This window comes from Thunnus albacares, chromosome 16, assembly GCF_914725855.1.
Source record: "Thunnus albacares chromosome 16, fThuAlb1.1, whole genome shotgun sequence".
In the NCBI taxonomy this organism is placed as follows: domain Eukaryota; kingdom Metazoa; phylum Chordata; class Actinopteri; order Scombriformes; family Scombridae; genus Thunnus; species Thunnus albacares.
In genome coordinates this window covers 8,576,049-8,596,318 of record NC_058121.1, presented here as the reverse complement: position 1 = coordinate 8,596,318, position 20,270 = coordinate 8,576,049, and the positions used below count along the sequence as shown (strand labels likewise).

The window sequence follows — 20,270 nt, the reverse complement described above, 5'->3', positions numbered from 1 at the left end:
AGCTGACTTAGGTCAGCATATGAGCCTGTAGCAAGAAGGTAACATTTGATGATTAAAAACAATTTTCAGTCGTAATTGAACAAGTAAATGCCATGGTACCTGAGAAAGAGCTTAAAGCTGCACTCTGCAGGATTATTTGTCAAAAGACATCTTATCAGCCTGTAATGGAAATAAGGCATAACATAAACAATTACGCAGCTGCAGGGATGACATTTATGTGGACAGGATTCAATGTGTTTGGGATTACCCTCTTGTAATCTACAGTATTATATTGATAGAAAATAGTTCCTATGAAAATTGTGAATTCCCTTTGTGTGTTTTATTCTTTTAGTACCACTAACAAAATTCCATCCACCTCCATCATACTGGCATGGTGATTGACGGATATCTCAAAACATCAGAATGTGATACTCAGATGTCTGAAGATGAAATGTCCAATGAAAGTTTGGTCGCAGTCTGTGTCAAGCTGTACATTATCGACTTTGAGGCATATCAGATGTGATTACAGCCTGGTGACTGTAGCGCTACATGTGAGTAGAAAAACAAAACAAAACATGAAGAGACATATCAACCTTTAACCAAAGCGCTGGCGCTTTTATGCTTTGAAAAATCTCAAAATACGAGGAGAATGTTGACTCTGTCATGGCCAGGAAAAAGACGGTAACATGAAATGCCAATTCTGAGTTGGAGGTCAATACATTAGCTCCCTTTTAGCACCCTTGTGTATTCTGTCTTGTATCCTGATTGGTTGGTTTGTAAATGTGGGGTAGCAGAGACGGGGATCTCCTCTCCACATTGCTTTTAAAGGGGATGAGAATCATCGTTGATAATCTGATAAATCACAAAATGAATGCAAAATGTCTGTTGTCACATCCCCATGTGTACTCACTTGGTGCGCGTTGACCCAACAGGCGTTGACTAATGAAAATGATGCATATTTATGCATATGTGTACATTTAAAATAAACAAGACTAATAGCCCTTTTCCATTGGCACTTGTGGCCATGCCGAGTCAAACCATGCCACTTTGATTTTAATTCCACTACCATTTTAAACGCGCCGAGTTGCACCAAGTTGCGCTCAAGATTGACCATCTTGGAAGTCGGGTCAATACGTGACTGACCCGCCTCCAAGCGGGTTGCGGTAACTTCATCACACCTTCAAAACACCACTTCAAGCGGCTATCCCTGTTGTAATGGAGATGCCAATCCCTGCCGTTCTGGGCTGATGTGCTGAGTCAAGCCAAACCAGCACAAAGGGTTATAAGGGTCCATGGCCATGCTAGCGGCTCTGTAAGGCTGTACACAGCTGTGCTTTGAGCTAAATGCCAACATCTGCATGCAACATGCTCACGATGGCATGACAACACTACATTTGCTAAACAGAAACACAAAACAAAGCTGATGCTGATGGGAATATCACTTTGCATTTTGTCATAAACCAAAGTGCAGTTCATCCTCTGGGGACTATGAATGTTGGTGTAAGCTTTCCTGGCAAGGCAAGTCTGGACCAGAGGTGGACCAACTGACTGGCCGACTTCCATCCCTAGACTCATGCTAAAAACCCCTACCCTACTGTAACTTCATCATCCTTTAAGATTGTTATTACTGCCAATGTGTTAGGGTGTGTGTCCATATAGCATTTACGCTGTCAGAAAAGTGCTGGCAGGGCGCTGAGGAGCACTGGGATGAAGCATTTTGTGCAGCGAGAGAAAACAAAGCTGCACGTGGGTTTTGTTTCTGCTCCACCTTCTGCCACCACTCTTCCTCTCCTTCTCAGCCTTTCTCACTTTCCCATACTTGTTCCTCAAGTATTTCCATTTTCATTGGCAATGATCAACTATAATCAGATAAGTGACAATATGTAAAAGAAAGCAGATTGACATTAGCTAGGTAGCTAACTTAACGCCATGTTAACAGAGGGTTGACTACACAGCTAACAACAAGCTTACAACATGTAGGGTGATAAAAGCACAACACTCACAAGTAACATTCAGTGTCTGGCTGATCTGCTCTCACAAATGGGCTTTTCTGTCTTTGTTATAATAGTTTCTGTCTGATATCATAAAGCTCAGGATAGACAGACACAGCCAGAACAAGCTTATCCTCCATTTTTTCCTGGAATCCTCCAACCTAATTTGCTTAACTGCTTTAATTTAAAATATCACAGTGATCAAGTGCCTTCTGTTATTGAATAGCACAGTGCAGAATATCAGGAAATAAATGACAGAGAAGGGGACAGTCATGTAACATATAAAGTAGACAGCACACGCTCTCAGAATGTGTTTCTCCTCAAGGACCTGCTCTTGTTAACTCCCTTGCACCACAGTGGTGAAGCTGTTATCCAGGGGATTCCCCAACACCCCAGCATCACATAATGGGAGTTAAGCTGCAGCATCACATTGTCATCACCTATAATGCCACATGAGTAGATGTTTCAACCCCCTACCCCCTCAAAACTCACCACGACCCTCCCACTCACGAACATAAGGTTTTTTTTTCCTAGTCTCTTGCATAACAGCCTTGAGAAGTCAATGCGGAGAGAAAAAGAAAGCTGTGATCAAAAGAAACTGAGAGCAAAACCCCCTCTAAGAGCTTTTCTTTGCATTTGTCACATCTGTGGTATTCCTTTTGCTTTTATTTCAGACACAACTGGGAATAGTGTCATGACAAACAGACAATGTTAATAAATAATCTACACCCTTTCTTTGTTCACTTACTGGAAAGAGATTGCAAAGGAAAGAAAATCAATAATGGATGTTGTACTGACATTATTTTTCTTTTTGTACTATATGTTGCATCATTTTGGACATATCCCATACTAATGTTTATGGGAATAACACACGAACAGACACACAAGTTGAATCTGTAAAAAAATGTACATTTTGGTCTTTCATAAGGCTTTCATAAGAAAGGAATTCACATTTTGGTCTTTCACAAGGCTTTCATAAGAATGCATGACATAGTTGAGTAGAAAGACTACAGTATTTACCCTCTTGGCTAATTAGAGGTAACTGAACTTAATCAGCAGAATAGCTTGAAGCTTCTTGCCTGGTTGTAGGGTCCCTAGAACAATGAGTAAAAATTTGCCCTGTGTTAGGAAGGCAAGCACAATCCTTCACGTATTGCTGGCTATCAGCACTCTGGAGTCCTGCAGTAGCTAAGTATGCAAGGTCATATTTTAGAAACAAGAGTCTTGTGTTACCCTCTCTGCCTATTTGCACCAGATGAATATAAACCTGCCATATCCAGTGATATGTGACCATAAAAGGATTATTGGCAATTTAAATCTCATGCAAATGTAATTTGAAAGATAATACGTGAATCATATTATTTGTAACAGCAGTCATTATTTTTCCTCTTCTTTATGCATATCAAAATGAGGGCAGTAGTGTATTCTGTTTTTTAGTGCCTTTAAGTATGAGCTTCAGTTTGTGGTTTGATTAACCAGAAAGTGACACATTGTGTCATTTTGTCCTCATACCGCTGTGTCCAGGGCAACTGTGATTTTTGCCTATTGCATTTTCTGATGTAAATGCCTGCAAGTAACAATTATTTTCGTTATCGGTGAATCTATTATTTTCATAATTCATCGATTAATCATCTTTTTTAAATAAAATATCCGAAATTTGAAAAAAACTTAATTACCATCACAATTTCAAAGAGCCCAGGGTGGGTATTGAAATCGTTGTTTTATCTGACCAACAGTCCAGACCTCTAAGATATTAATTTAGAAAGAAAAGCAGCCAATCCACACACTTGAGAAGCTGTAACCAGAGAATGTCTGTTTGTTTGCTTGAAAATTACTTTAACAATTCACCAATTACCAAAATAGTTGCAGATTATGTCTCTTGATTAACTGATTTGACAATTAATCGACTAACCATTTCAGCTCTAATGGCTTTGTCAGAAGTTGAGGGATAATTCATCAGTTACATGAACACAATTTCTGAGTGACCAGAGCTTCAGACAACCATTTGGACTCTTTTCAGTTAAGTGTCTGGCACAAGAACAGTTTTTTGTATGACTCATTTATCATAGTCTTTTACATCCACTGGGTAGACGTTAACATGTACTGAGTAATTGTCTAATGCAGCAAGCCTCACAAGGGACCTTTTAGAGTTATTAACAGTTGTCTGCTCCTTCAAGAGGAAAGGACAATGCTGAAGATTTAAAGGCACCATGCTAACAGTCATGCAGGTGTTTCTGTAGTCAAGGGGGGATAGTCCAGAGGGGATTTCCAGTACTTCAGTATTTGGCTTTTGCCACTGGCAGGTTGAGACTTGAGCTATAAAAAACATGATCACTTACATAACAGTAGAGATAGGCACTGGTTTGCAACTCACCATTATAATTGAAGTTCCTCTTAATCCTCATTAACCCTCATTAATTACTTAATAGAATATAATTAATCTGCAGTGAAATTTCTAGAAATATTGTCAAGTCCAAGGAGACTTGAGGCTGTAGTTAAATTCTACCTCAGAAACATGAAACTTGGCTTGGAGTTGCATTTTGTGAGTAATAGATATCATTAGATGTCAGGTTGGCTAATTTCTTGACTTGAATTTTAGCTTTGAACTTTCATTAGAGTTGGTCTTATACGGGCATACGACCTTTTTCAATTGGGTTTGTCTCAAAACTGTTAATTACTGACTAATATTACACAACAACATTTTCACATTTAATAATACTGTTTGATTGACAAGTGACACTATATGAAAAAAAACAAAACTTAGCATCATAGATCAGACAGTTTCTGTTAAGCGTACTATGGACCGCAGTATATTTTAATTTCGATTCCAGGTAAATTCAATCTATGTATGAGCTCTACCTCATACATAGTATGCATATTTATCTCCCAGTCTTTCCTAAGATGACACAGCCAATCAATAAATCAGATTCTCTGCTGGCAGGCTTAGACGATGATGTCAAGGACTGCAGAAATGGACAGACCTACTGACTCAGAAGACAGCAGCAGAAATATCTGGCATGCTGTAGGTATTAGGTATAGTGTAATGTTAACGTTTAGGTTCATAGTGGGTATACCGCAAAATAGTGTCCAGAGAAGTGTTCCTTTTTGGCTATTTGACAGGGCTTATATTTCAACCCCACAGTAAATTAACAAATCAGTGAATGGATTTCTGAATAATTTAACAGACTAAATTAATTGACAACTATATGGAACAATGATTTTTCTTGCTGCTTGTCATTGGTTGCATTAAGAGTCCATGAGTTATTATTGATTTTATTGCCTAGGATTTGAAAAATCATGAACCACGAAAAAAAAATGGGCATAGTGTCAATCTGTGACATCACTTATAGGTTTCTGAAGGAACTTCTGGTATCTGGATATTTGGGTTTTACCTCTTGCTGCATCTTGTCTGAGTGTTAGGAAATTTGGGCAACAAGCCTTATTGACTGTGGATTTTGCAGGAACTGCAACAGCTAAAGGAACTTTTTCATAGGCTTCAAGCTTGAAAAGCCAAGTGTAAGCTTGACAAGTATTTGGCTGAACAGGTGCAAGAAGCTGATGTTGAATATATGTGCTTTTGGGAACAGATGGTGCCCCCATTGGCTCTTGCCCTATAGTCTGTGATCCAGTTGAGCTTTAGCCTATATGGTTGTCCATATTGACTTCCTAACCTCTTCTGCCAGGGCAGCACCAACTGAACACGTGATGTGTCTGTTACAGTATTTGTGTGTTCATGTTTGTGTGTGTGTGTTTGTTTGACCTCATGTTCATCAAGATACGTCCACTTTGAAGGTCACAGCACAGCATCAGTAATGAATCCTGGGACCTGGTGGTTACAGGTTCCCCTCACCCAGCTCTCTAACAGTCTGAACTGTCACCAGAGTGACAGATGGAGCGGTGTGGCGGCACACCACAACTCTGCTTTGACTCACACAGCAGTGCTGAGAGACCATAAGAGTGTATCTCTTTATTTGAGCATCAAACGTGATACAGAGATGGGGCATTTTTAAGTTTAGCAATAATTACAATTCTGAGAGCAATAATTTCAATTCTGATTCCAGTTCCAGTTGTGCTTATTGATTGCTGTTCTTGCCGTTATTGAACCCAATTTCCAATTTCTAAGATTTAAATTGAGTAAGAAAACAAAATATTTTAAAAGCAAATACCCTCTTCATTTTCAGCAGAAAAAGATGCCACAAACTGTCATCTGCCAAGTATTTTGTAATTGTTTTTGGTTAAAAATTACAATAAGGAAAAAACAAATACTTTGCTGTTTTCCTCCTTTGAGTTGGACGCTCTAGATTTAGATTTTCTTTTGACAACAGTCTGCATTCTTATGCGGCAGGAGAACAGTTTTGTGTAAGGAATCAATCCTTTCATGAAACTATTTTGGTGCAGTGATTACATCTTGTTTTATCACAACTATTTTTCAAAGCTAAGCCACACTTCTGAGAGCTAGATCAAGCCTTCCATGTTGCTTTACACTTTATGTGTGCATATATGCACATATGAATTATGGAAGAGACAGGCTTCTATTTCAACAAATGTGTCTATTCACACCAATGCTGAGAGATGCATGTGGCACTTAGTGAAGCATATTCCCATATGGCAGCCAGTCAAATCATACAGATCTCATACCGTCTACTTCTAACTTTCTATGGCTTCTTAATTAAGGGGGTTGAAAAGGCAGAAAATGACTAAGGGACTGAAGGTGTTTAAGGTACAACGCTCAATGTTAGACTTTTTTGGCCAAACAACTTTCACTGACCAACTGACAATAAGAATAAACGCAAGGTAAATCTTTAAATTTCCGAAAAGTGGTTACAAATTTATTTGATTTTTAAGGTTCTTTTTAACATCTGGTGAGGGATGTCTCAGTGTGGTTACGTGATGTCCTAAGTGTTCTGTTTTGTTTTTATTTTGTGTGAGCAAAGAAAAGCAAATTCTTATCAAAGAAGTTGAAAATTCTAAAATCTGGACTACAGATGAAAGGTGGTCTGTCTCATTTACAGTTTTTTTTTTCTATTGATCAGTCACGACAGTCCCTGACAAACTATTAAATGAAATAAAGAGAAATACTGTAATCTTACACATACTATGTAGAGTGTGGCTTTAAACTTAATTTCTCATGTTATCATGTTAACTTTTTATTACTTTTAAGTTCATCAAAATTCCTCCGTATTTGTCATTCTGTTTGGCTTCATAAGACAGCCTTTCATCCCTGTGTAGTTAAAAAGACAGTCGCCAAAGCAACAAGCTTTTATCCTACTATCTTGTGAGTGTTTAACAAATGGCATGACCTGGCCTGGACATCTCAACAACACCTGACCTGTGACCTCAATGACCTGACTGTAAATCCTTATTTTGATTGCTGATGTGTTGTATATATTTTTATAGAAACCAAACTTTGGAACAGAGGTTTGTTATTGACAACCTTCCAATAGACGTTAATTTGACTGGGTATTTTCTCCCAACAAGCCAACCCTTCTATATGTGCTTGTTTAACCACTGGAAGTCATGGTAATACAGTAGACACTGATCTCTTCTCCTCGAAATGGTGTAAACAGATTTTTGTTTTAGGAATTTTGAATTTCAGGAGCCTCCTTATCTATTGTTTATCTAAACAAGCATCACTGGGTTTGCTGCTAACTATTACCTTCTTTTTATGGCTTGTTGTTAGACTCCTCTCATGGCCGTTTCTCTCTGCGTCTGCTTGAGTAGTGTGCAGGATCTTTTAATCTGTCTTCACCACAGCCATCAGGAGGGAGGGCCCGTCCTCTATATTTCATATGCTTCGCATTTGGTTAGCCATCATTAAAGCTCAACTTTTCACACTGTCTGTTTGACAATCTGGTGCAGCCTCTACAGGTATTGGGGATGAGTTGTCTCTCACCAAACCCCACCCTACACTCCCTCTCTGTCTCTCTCTCTCTCTGCTGCAGTAGGTGCAAGACAGATGGAGCGGTACATGACTAAACAGCCTAATTAAGAGAGTGGTGCACCTCTGAATTCCCACACGTGGAAACCCTCTCCAGAACCGTGACAGAACATGTTGGCAGCAAGGAAAGAGGAAAAACATTTTTCAATTTGCATCATCCATCTTTGTCCTCAAAGTGCTAGGCTTTTACTATTACCTAGAAGTCTTGCAAAAGAGCATGTAACAAATAGGCCATTAAAATGTACGCTTTCTATGGCACATCACCGGCAGTCAGTACAGAATGACAACATGGAAATCTTAATGAGCTACATGGCTGAATACATTTACAAGCTGAAGATGATTTAGACATGGATCAAAAAATGCCAAACTGTTGGACCTGCACATCAGGAGAGGTTGTAGTCTTTCCTTGACATGAGGGTTCTGACTGAGGATAAATTGCTTATTTGCTGGCACCTTGAAAAAGGAAAAATGCAGCTCCAGGTACATGTAACTGCCCAATTTAACTTCACCAGATGCAATGTACACCTTCCTCTCTTCCACTGAAGAGTTAGTCAATCAACAGAAAATTAATCAGCTACTATTTTGGTAATTGATCACTTGTTTTAGTCATTTTTCAAGCAAAAATGCCAAATATTTCATGGTCCAGCTTCCCCAAATGTGATGATTTATGTAAATTGAATCTCTTTGGGTTTTGGAGAGTTGATCAGACAAAAGAAGCAATCTGAAGACACCACCCTGAGCTCTGGATGACTGATATTTTCCGCTATTTTATAGATCAAATTATTAATCGATTGATCAAGAAAATAACTGGCAGATTAATGCAGCCCTACATGAGCAATCAATAAAAAATGAGAAAAGGTAAAATAGCTACTTCTTGCAATTACTTGATGACAGGTCCCATCTTGAGCCGTTCTTCTATGACTATCTTGCATCTCTCAGTAAGCTTTTTGCTTAATTTGAATAGTAATGCCAAAAGTCAGAGCAGCTCAAAAGCTTTAAATAGGTCTATGTTTTCCTTAAGGCAATATTCCACAGACAAATATTAAACCATATGAAGGACACTTTGATCTCAACCTAAAAGTATTTTTGGTGTTTAAGGGTTTTACTGTCTCTAGTTGGAAGAAAACACTAATTTCACAGTACAAGTGTACACATAGTGTTTGCATTACTCTCACAGCACTAACATCTGAGAAGATGTCAAATGGAAGCGCTTTATGTAATGCTGCTTTGAAATTACATTCCAATTGATGTGGGATGGATGCCAACAATGTGAGAAGACCATTTCTGGTCATCTCATATAGTTGGCATGCTATGTCATACTTGGTTAGATTTAAAGTGGACCTCAAAGACTGCAATGGGAAATTTGTCAGAGGATCTGACCTCAGATCATGAGGTTGTCATGACTATTTTAGATCTGAACTTTTACTGTTCCTTTGAAAGATATCTCCTTTATCGTAAACAGATCACATATACAATATGTATAAAGATCTGCACATGTATGCAGAAACACATACAACCTAAGGGAAGGGTATGTTTCAGCTCCATACAGAACTATCTTTATCTTTTGTGTTAAATCAAAGTAGTGTGGGAGGCTTTACAGGCTACTGCACAGTGAGTAGGGATGGATTATAAGGTCCCTATTTGGCATTTTCTTCCGCTGAAGGGAGTAGAGAAGAGACTGAGGCTGTGTCCAGGGTGTGTGGCATCACTACAACATCAGCCAGTGTCTGCTTGCCGTGGAGAGAGCAGCAGCAGTGGGAGGGAGTGGGTGGAAATCAAAAGGTGAAATGCAGCCTCTGCTGCAAAGCTATATCCAATTGAATATGATTTTGTCTCAGTTGCAAGATCTAACACTCTTTCCACTTATATAATGTCCACTGTTGTCCCTATATGTATGAGTTAAAACACGTTCCTATTAAGAACCGTCTCCTTTCTGCTGTCTCTGCAGTGCTGCTAGTTAACAGCTTTATTAACATGAAGAAGCTTTGGTTATTTCATGCCAGTAAATATGCAATTTGCTATTCTGTTGATATTTCCTATATCACAATATAAATCAAATCATTGCCAGGTCTTGCCAACTTTTCCATTTGATCATCTAAACAGCTAAGAACTAGTTCCATACATTTGTACTCATACAAATAAAACAAGTTTGTTTAGATGTATTAGATTTAACAAAACTAGTTTGTGCAACATCCAACCACACGTGAAGGCAAAAGTGTTTATAGTTGCTCTGCATGGCCACACTCAAAGGCAGGGTGAAAGGCCTATCATTCATGGTGTGGCAATCGCTGTGTGAAATGGATGTGCTTTTCAGATTGCCGGTTATAAAAAGTTATCTTTTACAGTAACGTTTAAATGTTAGACAGAAAGCTGCAGTGGGATGCACTTCAAAGACCCCACAAGAACTTTGTTTGAAGCATACTGACCTCATTAGCATGAACAACGATTGCCACCATGGCTGAACAAAGAAATGAGCGCCACCTAACCACTGCCAAACTCAAACTTCTGATTGAGGCTGAGATTGATAAATGCTTTTTAAATGAAGTTCATCTCAGTTCCCAGCTTGTTTATGCTCTCTAATATAATTGTAAACCTTTAGACAGATTTAATGGGAATCATGACAGTGTTTCAAGTGGATGGTGGTTTGTTTTTCTCATTAAACATTTGAGGTCAGTCTTTCATTTAGATTTAGAGGTCAGGGCTAAGTATAAACCCGGGTGAGTAATAACCATTGGTTAAGAACGGATGTTTTTGCTCAACGGTGATAGATAAATTATCTCATGGATATTATTTTTCAACAGTGTGATTCATGTTCTTCAGTTTGGCTGCCTGTTGCTCTGTTCTTCCCTGTGGCATTAGCTAGCTGTGTATTGGTGTGGAGGAGGAAGGCCTCATTTATTCCATGTTATGCAACCATCTTGGGAAATGCTGGCCAGGAGCAGACTGTAGCATAGCGGCAGAGCTTTAACTTCACAGTCAGCAGCACACTGGTCCCAGAGAGCAGCGCAAGCAGAGAGGCTTTCCCCTCTCTCTCTTTTTCCTCTTCCGCACAGGGCCTAATCTTTGTTAGGAAGAAAAAGAAAGAAAAAAAAAACTGTTCACAGGCTGCATCAGGTGCTGACAGAAGCACATTTAAGGTAGAGAGGAAATAGCCTGTTGATCACGCACCACAATAGCTGTTGCATAAGCTGTGATACAGGAAAGCTCTCATCAATGTTTCATGTACTTGCAATGTGAGCTCTTAAAGAGCCAACAGGGAGTATTTGCATTTTTAGAACCTATAGCCCTATTTAAGAAAAATCTAAACAAATCATGATGACTTAAAAGAATTTTATTATGTATTTCAGTGACAGCGTTGATTTCCGACTCAATAAAAAAGCATATTTTCCTACAGCATATCAACTTACACAGTTTTACATTCACATCATGGCTGCATGTAATCTTCTCAACTGTAAATGTAATCTTCTGAAATGTTCCCTTAAAATGGAAACAAGCTTGCTTGCTTTCCTCAAAAGCCTGTCAGGAGCTTAATTCTCTCTACACTCAAGTCCATCAATCACACTCCACATGTCTCTTTTCCTTGCCTCTGGTTTTACATCTCCTCTCATACCACAAGTAAATTAATCAGATTATACTGTTAGTAGATGTACATGTGCACACAAATGTCCAAATATGCATTATTAGCTTTTTAACCTGTATTCATTCAAGCACAAACAACAAATGCAAAATGTAAAATGTACTCAGGTGCTGCTCAGTGAAGAAATGTGTTCAAAACTACTGGCTAATATACAGAGAATTTCAACTTAGATTATACCAAGAGGGACAGATTTGCAGACTAGTCCAGTTCAGGTTAGATCATGGAGTTTTGCAGGCGACCAGGCTTCAGCACTTTCCTAATGCCTGATACGGATGCTACTGTAGAATCAGAAGACTAGTGTGGCCAGAAGTCTGTCTGTCTGTTCCAATACGCACTTGAAACACTCCATGGCTCACCTCAGGCAGATGAGCTAGAGGCTAAAGGTGCTCCATGGTTGCATCAGCTCATCGTAGGGAGAGTGGGTGGTATTGTCCAAGATAGAGCTGAGGAACTCATCCTCCCCTCTGCTACTGCCTGTCTGGGTATCCAGACTGAGCCCTATGACACAACTAGCTTTTTTTTTTTTTTTTACCAGTTTGTTGAGCCTGCCGGCATCCCCTGTCTTGATGTCACCTCCCCCACACACAGAGCACAGTGCACCGGCCACTATGTATTAGTACAAGTTACAGAACAGTCTGTTGCAAATATTGGATGACACGAGCCTCCTCCGGCAGACAGTCAGTGTGTGTTTGTGTTGTCAGACTAGACAAAGTCGCTATATGATATGAAATCCCTATAACTTGACTGCACCACCTTCATACCCCCACTATGGATTTGTGGCAGGTGTCACTGTTACAGGCAACATGAGACTAACATTCAGTAGAAGGAGCAGTAGAGCTCAATGCAGTTTCAAGTGGCTTCAAATGAATATTAAGTTTGTAAGTTTTACAGTGCACATTTTTGTTTTACACTGCAGAGTTTTAGTGGTGAAATTATGAAAGAGTTGTCAGCCCAACTCAGAATTATTCACATTCACCCTAGAGATGAAATAGCTTTCAGAGGAAAAAAAATATTCACAATTGTGAAAAAACATTCCCAGGCAAAGTGATAAATCAATTTGTCAAGTCTTGACAAAATCTCGAAATATTGCTCTAAATTTGTTGGGGGCTATCAGAGGAGTGTGTGGATGTGCTCGCTCTCCACTATGCTTAATTCCTTTCACCTTACCCACTGTGTTGAGCATGTGAGAATACAAACACATGGTGCAACACCAACCCAGTATAACCCCACAACCAAACCACTGATTATTTTTTGGATTGTTGACCGAAAAAAACTCATATCTGCATGTGATGCCTTTAAATCTAACAATGACACATATGTGTGATAAGAAAATAAATAGACATATTAGCCAGGAGTGGCTCTATCTGTGAAGCTATGAAAGAGCAATGCTTAAATAATCAGACATAATTACACTGCAGCCATAATCTACCTTTGCCTAATGGTTGATTTAAAAAAAAAGTTAAAACATTTTAGCACCTTCTTGGTGGTTTATTTTCCTCCTTCTGTCTCTCTCTCTGGAAAATTATTTATGTCAAATTGACTCTACTTGAAATTAATTGGTTGATAGCTAGAGAGACCAATCTGGGTTGAAAGATTAGTCTCTAAACAGCTGATTATGGAGTAATCAAACCACCTCAAGAGAATTTATGTAATCAGAATCCTGTGGTGATTGTAGATAGAAAATTCATATCAGGCTGACAGTAATACGCTAAACTGTGGGTACAGACAGATGTTTTGTCTTCTGAGAACATGTATTTTGGATTTCAGAATATTCATGTTGCCATGTAGCCATTTGTCTAATTCCAGCTGGTATAAACAGGGGACTGACACTATAAACGTCAACATCTGTACGATATAATGCAAACTAAATCCTTATAAACTGTGGCCTCGGAATGCTTCATCAACTCTCTGAAAGTTTCCAAAATTTGATGTTGTTTCACAAAGGATGGTATTTATTGCAGGACGACTATATTAAATGACATTAGATGGTACAAATGGTTATGTTGTTCTCTGTGATGTACAACATTTATGATGTTTACCCAATAATAACGTCAAGAGTTACTTGAACAACCAATTCCAAGCTACCTGTTGTACCCAGTAACATCTAGTACTGCCAAAACTTTTATATTTTGATGGAGGTAAAAACATGAGTGTTTTAAGAGAAAACAAATGGGTAGAAGACTGGTATTGTGAGTTTATAAGTCCTCTAACCGGACAGCCAGAGCTTAAAGCTGGTATCTGTAATGTCTTACTGTATTGTAAATCATCGGAATTACAAGGCTTAATCCAAATCAGATAATACACAATGTTGAACATAAAATGTTTTCGTTCGTCATTAAAAATGCAATATACAGGCTCCAGCAATGACTAGTGACCTCATCGCTGTACAGTATTTTTAGGGGTAGCCTACATTAAACTGTACATAACAGAGAACGGCATGTGGATGTATGTATGTACACACACACACACACACACAGACACACACACACACACAATCTCTCTGTGCATTCATTACTATTGTTAGCTTTAATATGACACATTTTGTTGCCTAAGCAACCGGTCGATGTCATCTACTTCATTGCAGTGAATTTGAGCGATAGTGAGAAGGGACTTAGGGAGACGACACAGAGCTATAATGGTGGAAATGAGATAAAGAGAAAACCACAGAAGGATGGTACTGTATTCACTAAACACTGATCATTATATTCAAGCTTTGCAGTACCACACATGGTGTGTGCTGCTGCAAAATACCGAAAGAAGGAAATAAAATACAGAAAGAAATAAAATGTGAAAACTAATCACATGTCTGATTACATGCTTGAATGAATAATAGTGGGTATTATTGCCTTCTTCCATGGTTATACTAAAATGTGAAGCAAGGCAAGGAAATAAATCAAATGAAAACAATAATTACATCCCCTCAGTGAAGTTCAAAGTAAGCTGTTGGTAAAGCACAACCGATTGCACAGATGTTCCATTTTTAGGGGTTAGTGATTGCACAGTGTTTTGTTGCTCAACTTGCATTCATTTCAAATGGAGGTCATTTAAGTTTCGGTATCCCACTGAGAGATATCTGAACTGAGACATGATTACGGTGATAAACAAACTTGCAGTCTTGGTTGTTTGTGTGTCTCCAAGATGGTGCTTAAATTCATCATTCATTTGGATATATGATGGTACACCACACATAGTAGCCTTTATGGCAAATCAAGCTCAAGCATCTGTATCACATTACATAGTGTATGTGTCTTTTTTCCTTTTTTTTCAGACCGGGATCCACCCCAAACAACCTTGAAAATCCTATTACAGTTCCTAGGTTTTCAGCAGTGGTTGCCATGACAACTGTGCATTTTATTTCTGGCTCCTTTGAAATGGTGTGTGAGATCAGAAATCCCAAACGTTATGTAAGACGATGTGCACTGTTCCAGACTGGGGTTTCCTGCTGCAGAGAACTTAAAGTAATTAATTACAAGGGAATGGAAGACACTCAGGGTGCTTCAGCATTGTCTCCCTGTTTACCTTGCAGCTTTTATCGCACACCGGTAAGATGTAGGCTGTAATTGTTATGCACGAGGCTAAGCATGATGACGGATGATTTTAATAATGCTGCTCATTTTTACATTATTTGTTGGAAAGTCCTGTTTTACATGTCTTTAATCTTGATAGAACACAGAAAAAGACAGACATCATGATTAGGATTTGTGTTTGTCAGTGTATAAATTTATAATAAAGAGGGTTGAGGAATAATTGATGAACTTGAATTTGATTACTGGACAAACTGGCAACTATAGCATCAAGTTAGGATTTAAATAAGGAGCTTGCTGGATAAAGGCATTTGATTATTCACATATAGTCAAATATAATTTCCACATAATTGCACAATTCCAATATACTTTCATTTAGAAAAAAACTCTGAAAAACTGAATTTGAATGATTTTTTTGGAAATTGAAGTTTTTGGAAATTGAACCTTTTTTTCATCAAACTGAAAGCCTCTTTCCTCTCAGTTCTCAAGAATATGTTAAAATCAAAAGAGGGCTTTGTCTCTGTGTAATGTCACAAAGTTGCAGTGCTAATTTCAGTCAATCTGGAAATGAAAACTGGACACGGATGTTGGAAATTTAACTTATATCTGCTCAGAATACTCCAACAAAGCTACAGTTTGCTTATTCCTGAGTGGTTTCTGAGTTTCAGAGTATTACCAATGAGGTATTGATGTCCACAGACACACAGAACTTCGGATACTATTAGCCTGCAGTCACTCTCAGATACGAATTATTTTTGTAATTGAAAGTGCAGATCTGTTGTTAATTTTCCTCAGATTTAAGTACCAACAGTATTAACAAGAGAAATCAAAGCTTTATACGCCGACTCTGTAGAACTGTACTGTCTCTATGTTTACGGGCAACACATTCAGAAATACTATTATCATGGTGAGTGGAAGGGATGAAATAGAATTGCATTGATATCAGTGTATGATTTTTTTTATAAACATATCTTCTTTTCTAGTATAGAAATAGAATATAGAAAAACTCATGTGAGACTGAGTAGCATTCACCATGAACCACCCTCCAGAGATAGATCGAGCAAAATGATTGAGAAGGTTATGCTGAACTTTTTAACTCCTCATATAGAAGCTACAAAATTTTCTCATCTAAAAGTCTCTTTGAAGTTGTGCAATATTGTGATCACCACCCAGCGATGTGCACAGGCATTTTCAAAATAATTGGGCATACAGCTAATAACAACTGGTTCACCACCGCAGGGCTTCAGAAATAATACTTTTATCACTGATTCCAGAGGAGTTAGCTCAATTTGTTGAGGGAATCGGCTCTGTATTACTTACAAGATTGCTGGGGAATACATAGGTTTAGGAACCTGGTCTTCTTGACAAGTATACTGGATGAACTGAAGTAAACTGGGGTTTTCATTTTAAAGAGGTAGTCACCTAATGATTGGAAATGGTTTAACACAGCTGGTTGTTTATTTTCAGGTTCCAGGTGAAGCACCTATGTGACAGTATGCATGCAATTTCTTACTGCTCCTTTTTGTTATTGACTATCTAAACTACAGCAATCTATCAATATACTAAATAGTAATACCACTTATCATTAATGCTCATTGATGTCTCACTAATAAACAGCTCCATACCTGGTGCCTTTGTGAAAATGTCTCCTGTGTAGTATTATCTTTATTGTCCAGATAGAAAATGAAAACTTCACCCTTAGAAAGAAAATAATACAATCAATTGTGTGCAAAAGATACCCACTGATTATTCAAGTTATCATAGCTAGTAATCATAGCCAGTAATCTATGACAAGTCATACATTAGAAGTAAATTATCTTTTATTGCATTCTAAAACCTCCAAGCTTTTGGGGTGGCAGATGTAGAACTTTTTTCAGAAGGGAATTGACACTATAGTATATCATTAAATCCAAGTACAAATGTTTTGTTGAAAAAATAGAAAGGATTTCTTACTTCTCTCAAGAGAAATATATCTCTTAAGAAATAAATATGCCTCCTATATATTACAAACAGTACAGTGATTGTTATCATTTTGTCTTTTTTATACTGTGGGTTAACCCACATTTAATTATTGAGGTTAATGACCTGGGATAATTTCATAACTCTGTAATTAAGAATTGTCATGCTTGGAAATCATTATACTTTCATGTGAATTGCAATACTTTAATACCTAACATGGTCTCTCCTTTGCAAGAGTGTTCATTTGCATTATAGGCCCTTTGGATTTAATATTTACATATACTCACATATGTAAGCACCTAAAATGTCAGTGTATCTGAGATAAAGAGATTTCTTATCATTGAGAATGTAGGGTGAATGCAAGGTTATCCCATGGGAGTATTTAACTGTCATATTTTTGTTGTATGGAGAACCACAATAGCAATTTCAAGGTTGTTCAGAGCAATTCTTTCTCTAACTTACTCTTTTCTTGTTTCTTTATTTTTTTTTCTTTCTTTCCTCTTCTCTGAAACAGACCAGAAGTTTTCACCTTGGTCCCCGTCTCGAAAGTTCAATGAAGGCAGACGCCTCCCTCCGGCCAGGAACATGAAGGGCTTATCGGGCAGCCGTTCCCAGCACCAGATCCCTTTACCCCATGGCTTGGACTACGACCCCCACGTCCATGACCTCCACGCTCACCATGGCCCTGACTCCCGCCACACGTCCTACCTGCTCAGCCCCACAGAGAGCTGCCCCATGGACTTCCACCACCGCTACTCGCCACGCAGCTCCATCCACTCTGACTGCATGATGATGTCCCCTGTCATGATGCCCCCAGCTGCTGTGTCTGACCACATCTCCAGCAGCACCTTCCCTAGAATGCACTACAGCTCTCAGTATTATGACTCAGTCACAAGGGATGACTGTGCTGCCATCACAGCCTCTGCCACCTCCCCAGCCGTTGCAGCTGCTGCAGCCGCAGCAGCCGCCTCCTCTCACCATGCCGGCACCAAGAGCAACCGCCTTCCTGCTAACCTATTAGACCAGTTTGAGAAACAACTGCCACTACACCGCGATGGCTTCCACACATTACAGTACCAGCGCACCTCCACCACTACTGAGCAACGCAGCGAGAGTCCTGGCCGCATCCGACATCTTGTTCATTCTGTCCAGAAGCTCTTCACAAAGTCCCACTCCCTGGAAGGATCATCCAAGATGAATGGCACAAAAGGCGATATTGTAGGAGCAGGGAGTTACCACCATCATGGCCACCACTCCACCAAACATGGTAGCAAGAGGAGTAAGAGCAAAGAACGCAAGCACCGCTCTGGCGGCTGGTGGAGCTCCGACGACAACCTGGATAGTGACAGCACTTACCGCACACCCAGTGTCATGTCCCGGCACCACGGGGAACATGTCAGCCACTGCTACCCAGATTCCATGCACAGCCACCACTTTGGAGACCTGTCACTCAAGACGTCAAAGAGTAACAATGATGTCAAGTGCTCAGCCTGTGAGAGCATGGCCATGGCGCCCGAGGGCAAATTCATGAAGAGGAGCTCCTGGTCGACACTGACAGTCAGCCAGGCCAAGGAGGCCTATAGGAAGTCATCGCTCAACCTAGAGAAAACCATGATGCACACAGACCTCAAGCCTTCATCGCGGACTTGTCACTACCTGCAGGTGAGTGGTGCTTTACTTAATTAATGTTCTGAATGGACAAAAATGGAACAAAATAGGAAAGACAGAATTAAAAGCCACAAGACTGTTTATATTCTACTGTATATGGATGGTAGCGTTGGTGTTTGGAGCTACTAGAATCCATGTTTGTGTGTCCATCTATGTATATGCTACTGCTGGTATGTCATCATAAATACACACTGGTTATATATTTCAGATTAAGGGAGCATCTGTTATTGTCTGTGAGCCTGTAAATCATGTTAACTACTAATGGGTATCAATCATTGAACTAAAGAGGTCATGTAAGTTGTTTAATTTATGTCAGTTTAAAATATAACAGTCTAGCTTTGGGTAACTACTATTTTTCATTTTATTTATTTTATGCACTATTGTCAGTGCAACCTTTACATACAGTGACAGCGCTGCTCTTTGTTCAAAAGTTAAAATATGTACAGTAGGCTTCTACTGAGCTGTTCACCGGGATTCTTGCCAATGTTTAATATCTATCTTTTCAGAAAGTATTTCCAGGCTGAATTTTTGTGGTAAACTGAAAGAATAGTAAATGCATAGAAACCCAGATCATAACCCATCTAAAAATATAACAAAAAATAATTGAGATCAATATCCACTAATCCCCAGAGAGGTTCTTCTAAGTGAACTGCTGTGATTGATGTATTGATTAGAAATCCTGCCAGGGAGGCTTTTCAGATTCCACCTTTCTTTCTGTTACTCTCCTGGGGGCAATTACAGTGTCCATGAGTGTGAGAAGCCAATATATTTAACCAGGATTCTCTTTTGTGTAGTTAGGGAACCTTTGTCTATTAAGATGTCGAGATCAATTGAGTGAATCAATGTCATCAATCAATCAATCAAACTTTCTTTGTATAGCACATCCATACAGGTTAGTGCAGTTCAAAGTGTTTCACAGATGACTGACAAGCCCATAAGACAGAACAGGGTGTTCAGGGTTTCTGCTATCTTAGTATCACTTTCTTTATTTTATTTATCATTTAGCAAATGCTGTGACTCACAGTGAGTGCAACCATGCAACCTTACTATGATGATACTATGAGCTGTAATAGTATAATGTAGTGGCTATTTAAGATCCATAATTGATACATGATGACAGAAATTAAAAATTAAAAAAGGGCATCAGCAGGCCTAATAACATATGGGGGAGGCTGTATGTATGTTTGTGCTTTGGAACTCTGCACCTCCCAACAACTCGACTCCCCTCCCAGCCCATTATGAAACGGTCTGCTGCTTGTAATGGGGATGAGGAGAGCTGAAGTGATTGGCCATTACTGAAGCCTGCCCCAACTCCCCCTGACGATGATGTATTCCTCTTACTAACATTGCATTTAGCCTTTTTCCAGATTGTGCCCTGCTAAGTTAGTTAGGGCTAACACAATCATCATAACTGCAAACATTTATTAACCACACCCACTTCCATTTTCACTCAGTTTTATGAAAAACCCACTCATATAAACCTACAAATAGTTCTGTCAGGTACTGGATGTCCATGCTTTTGGCGTAATCTCTGCCCAGTGCATGCATTGCTCGTTTTTCATTTATTTATTTAT

General features: G+C 39.0%; 2 protein-coding genes across 4 annotated transcripts in view; one reads left to right on the top strand and one right to left on the bottom strand.

Annotated features, from left to right (window-relative positions):
* Positions 1 to 20,270, bottom strand: part of LOC122999687 (cytospin-A-like) — a 93,491-nt gene that overhangs the window by 44,895 nt on the left and 28,326 nt on the right. The gene's annotated exons all lie outside the window — the stretch shown is intronic.
* LOC122965628 (disks large-associated protein 2-like) overlaps positions 11,261 to 20,270 on the top strand; it is a 19,823-nt gene continuing 10,813 nt past the window's right edge. The window contains exon 1 of the mRNA XM_044329783.1: positions 11,261 to 18,690. Coding sequence (XP_044185718.1) covers positions 17,386 to 18,690 — 1,305 coding nt within the window. The 5' untranslated portion in view covers positions 11,261 to 17,385. The remainder of the gene's footprint in view (positions 18,691 to 20,270) is intronic.